This window comes from Hibiscus syriacus, unplaced genomic scaffold (assembly GCF_006381635.1).
Source record: "Hibiscus syriacus cultivar Baekdansim isolate YM2019G1 unplaced genomic scaffold, ASM638163v2 tig00111582_pilon, whole genome shotgun sequence".
In the NCBI taxonomy this organism is placed as follows: domain Eukaryota; kingdom Viridiplantae; phylum Streptophyta; class Magnoliopsida; order Malvales; family Malvaceae; genus Hibiscus; species Hibiscus syriacus.
The window spans coordinates 7,651,409-7,655,422 of record NW_024063126.1 but is presented as its reverse complement, the minus strand read 5'-3'; the positions used below and the strand labels follow the sequence as shown (position 1 = coordinate 7,655,422).

At 37.6% G+C, this 4,014-nt stretch overlaps 1 protein-coding gene across 1 annotated transcript; it reads right to left on the bottom strand.

Moving 5' to 3' along the window:
• Positions 1-335: 335 nt before the first annotated feature.
• On the bottom strand, positions 336-2,150 carry LOC120165352. The gene is made up of 3 exons (XM_039174895.1): positions 1,305-2,150; positions 1,013-1,205; positions 336-915 (listed from the first exon to the last, which is right to left on the bottom strand). The coding sequence occupies exons 1-3, from the start codon at positions 1,737-1,739 to the stop codon at positions 365-367; spliced, it is 1,179 nt and encodes a 392-aa protein (XP_039030826.1). The 5' UTR covers positions 1,740-2,150; the 3' UTR covers positions 336-364.
• Between the last annotated feature and the right edge of the window lie 1,864 nt (positions 2,151-4,014).

Below are 4,014 nucleotides of genomic sequence, written 5' to 3'. Positions count from 1 at the left end.
TTAGTCTTTTAAGAATAAGAGCAGTAACTAAAGATCAGAGATTGATAATTTGTGGAGTATAAAACAAAAATAGAAGAGATGAGGGAGGAATCACCTTTTCTCTGTGCTTGATTCCACAAACTCTAAGAATCCTGCAGAAGATCAAATTTAAGAGAAAAAAGCCCAACAAGAATAATCGAAAATGGTTTCTTCTTAACTATTTCTATAACAATGTTATTCATATTATAAAAAATCAGATCAACCCTTGCATAAAAACTGAAGGGGATTCTTCAAAACGTTCAGTAATAATCCATAATGTATTTTGATTTTTTTTCCAATAACCCAAAATGGTAAAAAAACAAAAACAAAATAGGAAGTCAAAATTTTATTGTTTCATTTCATCTTCAATGGCTGAAGCAAAACCAGTCACGATCTTGACCCTTATCTTTGAGCTCGTGGGATTTATCTCAGGTGGCTTCCATTCTTCTTTCTTCACATTTTCTTCCTTTCCTTCCTCGGAACTCTCAGACAAAGAAAATATGGGTTCCCCCAACTCACCATCTTCATCTGTGTTTTTATTCTCAGGATCTGTGGAATCAAACTCAAATTCTTTGAGATTTCCCGTTATAGGTATTGGTGTAGGTGAAGGTGTGATTCGGGTATAATGAGAAAGCCATTTGGCCTTGATATACTCGGCTTTTCGCCATGGAGGAGTGTGCATTCCTTTCTTCTTCAGGCATTGTTTTACCGCCTCGGAAACAATAGCAATTATCTTCTGGAGACGATCATCAGCTTTGCCAACGAAGATGGAAGGAAGCATTTGGAGGGTTGAATTGTAAGACTTCGTTGATCGGACGAGTTCGAATTCTGATCTGAAATCGATGTCGATCAACAATCTTTCCCCCTCCATTATCACATCTATGTACTCATACTCTCCTGCTTATCAAAACGAAGAAGTGTTGAAATTTGAAAACAAAAAACAAAATAGAAATCGGATAGTTAACTATTGAACACCGAGGGAGAAAGAAAGTACCGGCCGGAAAAGAGGGAGATTTTTCCCACCAAGATCTGCAGATAGAAGCATTGTATCCAAGGGTCAATAATCCATCGGTAACAATTTTCCTGCAAAAATCGTCTTTGCTCTTACAGTTCTTGTTCTTCTCCATGATCTTCGCTGTATCCGCCAGTAAATTATTTTCATTCACACTCATAGGAGAAACCAAACTCTGTTCCAGAAAAGAACAAAATCACATTAAAAAAACACTACTATAATTTTAAGGTAAAAAGAAATTCGAAGAGAAGGAAGGCGGAAATTTTTGTTGTACCTTTAGGATTTCAGATGCTTCAGCGGAAGAAGGAAGATTTGAGTCACCAAAGAAACTGTCCATTTCGTCATCGGAACTGTCGCTGCAGCTACGACTGCTGAAGCAGTTACAGCGGTTACGGCTACACCTAACCATAGAAGATTGTTGTTTCTCGTTGTTTTCTTCTATGAAGTTCTGAACCATCTTCGCCAAGCAAACGGAGCTCGGCTCGAACTCAGTAGCGCATTCTTTGCTAAAAGGAAGCTCATCGGTGACGGCGGAAACGGCACCGATCTTTTCCGTCGAGGAATTTCTCAGAACGCTAGGGAACGGCCGCTCAAACAGCCGCTTGAACCTCGATTTCACCGCCGGCTGCTTCACCGTCTCCGACAGCGGCGGCGCCACCTCTTCTAGCTTGTTGGAATCGATCGGTTGAATCTTCATCGGAAAAGGCATGTTTCTTAACCACTGTTACCACGGCCACTCTTCAAAATCTTGTTGATTCTTCGCTTCACGATTAGATCAGTATACGCAATTGACACGGAAATTCATATCTTAGCCAAAAACTAACAAATAATGCGGTTTAATTTAATCAAGACATAAAACTCTTAACGTTGATTATAAAACAGTAGTATTTGCATCTAATTTGCCAGGCAATGCATGGAATAACTTCAGAACTCAGCTAAGTAGAGTCGCTTTGCTTCATTTTTTTTATCCTTTTTTCAGATACGGTTAAAGTTCCCGAATCACGCAACGGGACGATGACATAATGAAATTGCCATAGGAATTTACGAGAAGATCAAGAACAGCTAGCGCCTCCATCTTTTTCTTGCCGGAAATTACTTTCCGGCGAAGAGAGCGAGAATAAAGGTAAAAGCTAAAACACGATGCAATAAGCTTGAAGATGGAAATGAGGAGAGAGTGTCATGGGAGCTGTTGTCCGGGCCATTTATAACTTATAAGGAGTAGAGGGTTTGGGCTGCTGACGTGGATGACGAACTTTGAAATCCTACGTGGCGAAAGATTGAATCCGTTGAATTTGGGGTGTGTTAACCCGTAAACCCGGTTCCTTTCTTAGTGATAGTTTTACACGATGCCACGTAAAGAAGCGTGGCGACGGGTGCCGGTTTAGGTACTAGAGGCCCATGGGTCTGTTGATTAACTTGGGTTTAATTCATAATTCGACTCCTGAATTAAATTTATTTTTCATTTTAGTACTTATTTTCCCATTCTACTTAATATTGAATGATCATTTTAAAAAATAAAAATTTCATTAATAAAAACACAAAAAATGGTATATTCATTTTATATATTATGTATAGAAACAAATTTGTTATATCTTCGAAGAATGATCTCCAAAAATTACTAGCTTTATGTAACTAAGAATTATAGGCAAACACCTCTAATTATCAAAACATCCAAATGACATGACTCGTCTGGAAAGAAACCTCGAAACTAGTCACAAGCACATAGACAAGACTTTTGGACAATATCTCTAATAGACTCATGTGTTCTGTTAAAGCAAAATTTAAGGACTGATGATCAAATATGTATAGTCTGTCAACTTTCAAATAACTATAATGATTCTACAACTAAGACAAACTAAAGACCACCAATCAAGGTAGGAGAGGGTGATGAATTGCTTATGACTACGATCGACACTTATTGAATCTTCTTCTTTCTCATGATGACACATTCCCTTCTTCATCCAAGCATCGACCAATGATCACCCTATCACTGTTCGCGATTCTATGTCCAAATCAAAATGAGTAAATTGTCAACGATCAATGAGATGATCTTATTGTCATCAACAATTAGTGAGGTGAGCGTTAACAAACTTTTTGACTTACAAAATCAGTAAAGAAAACGAAAACAACTATCCTTCCTTCTCTCTTTCTCCAAAATCCTATCCAAATGGAGCTGGCTTCTTTGGCCACTATATTAGCAAAAACCATAGAAGCGTAAGACGTGAATAGAAAGACGAAAGGGAATATCGTTAATGACATTGTCGATTCCTTTTACCAAAATCTCTCCCATGAACTTCTTAGCTCAGGCCCTACATACCTAAAAGCATGAAGATTGAGGAGCATCAGGCGCTAATAACTCACCCTCCGTCGTGGCAAAGGTGGAAAGGCTCAACGAGATGCACAAAGAAGCATCCATGAAGATCATAAGAAGTCTAGTAATTAAGTCTTTGATTTGTACCTAAGAGATCATATGGTCGAATATCATAGGTAATATTTGCAAAGTTAGTACCTTTATTCTCTAAAGGTGGTGATATGTATCATCATGTTATTGGTAAGAAAAATAATTAAAAAAATACTGATGAAAATAGAGATAATGAATAAAATAAAAACGTCGTGTTAGATATGATTTAAAAAATATAGTTAGGGGACTAAAATAGAAACAAAGCAATATGTAGATAACTAAGCAGGTAGTTTATTGTTAAATGGATATAATTAAGGACCAAATCATGAATTTAACCCCGCCTCGTGATACGGGGGTTTTGAAACTGATTCATGATGGCCGCGTGGGAAGGTTTGGTAGATTATCTTTTCCTGGGTCTGACGAAACACTGTACAAATTCTGACAACAAGAGGAGACGGCATATTTGTCATTTCATCCTCTTTAAGTAAAAATGGACAATTTATGACCTCTTAGTCCTTTTAAATGCGAGTGGGTTTTTAATGGGTAAATAGACAAATGGTCCGCCGATTATAGTACATTACCT

Bases quoted from the DNA above. Each gene is read 5' to 3' on its own strand.
- LOC120165352 (XM_039174895.1), bottom strand. From the start codon at position 1,739: ATGCCTTTTCCGATGAAGATTCAACCGATCGATTCCAACAAGCTAGAA. The intron at 1,206-1,304 runs GTACAACAAAAA...TTTCTGGAACAG, and splicing joins AAGCATCTGAAATCCTAAAG to AGTTTGGTTTCTCCTATGAG. The intron at 916-1,012 runs GTACTTTCTTTC...TTTGATAAGCAG, and splicing joins ATCTCCCTCTTTTCCGGCCG to GAGAGTATGAGTACATAGAT.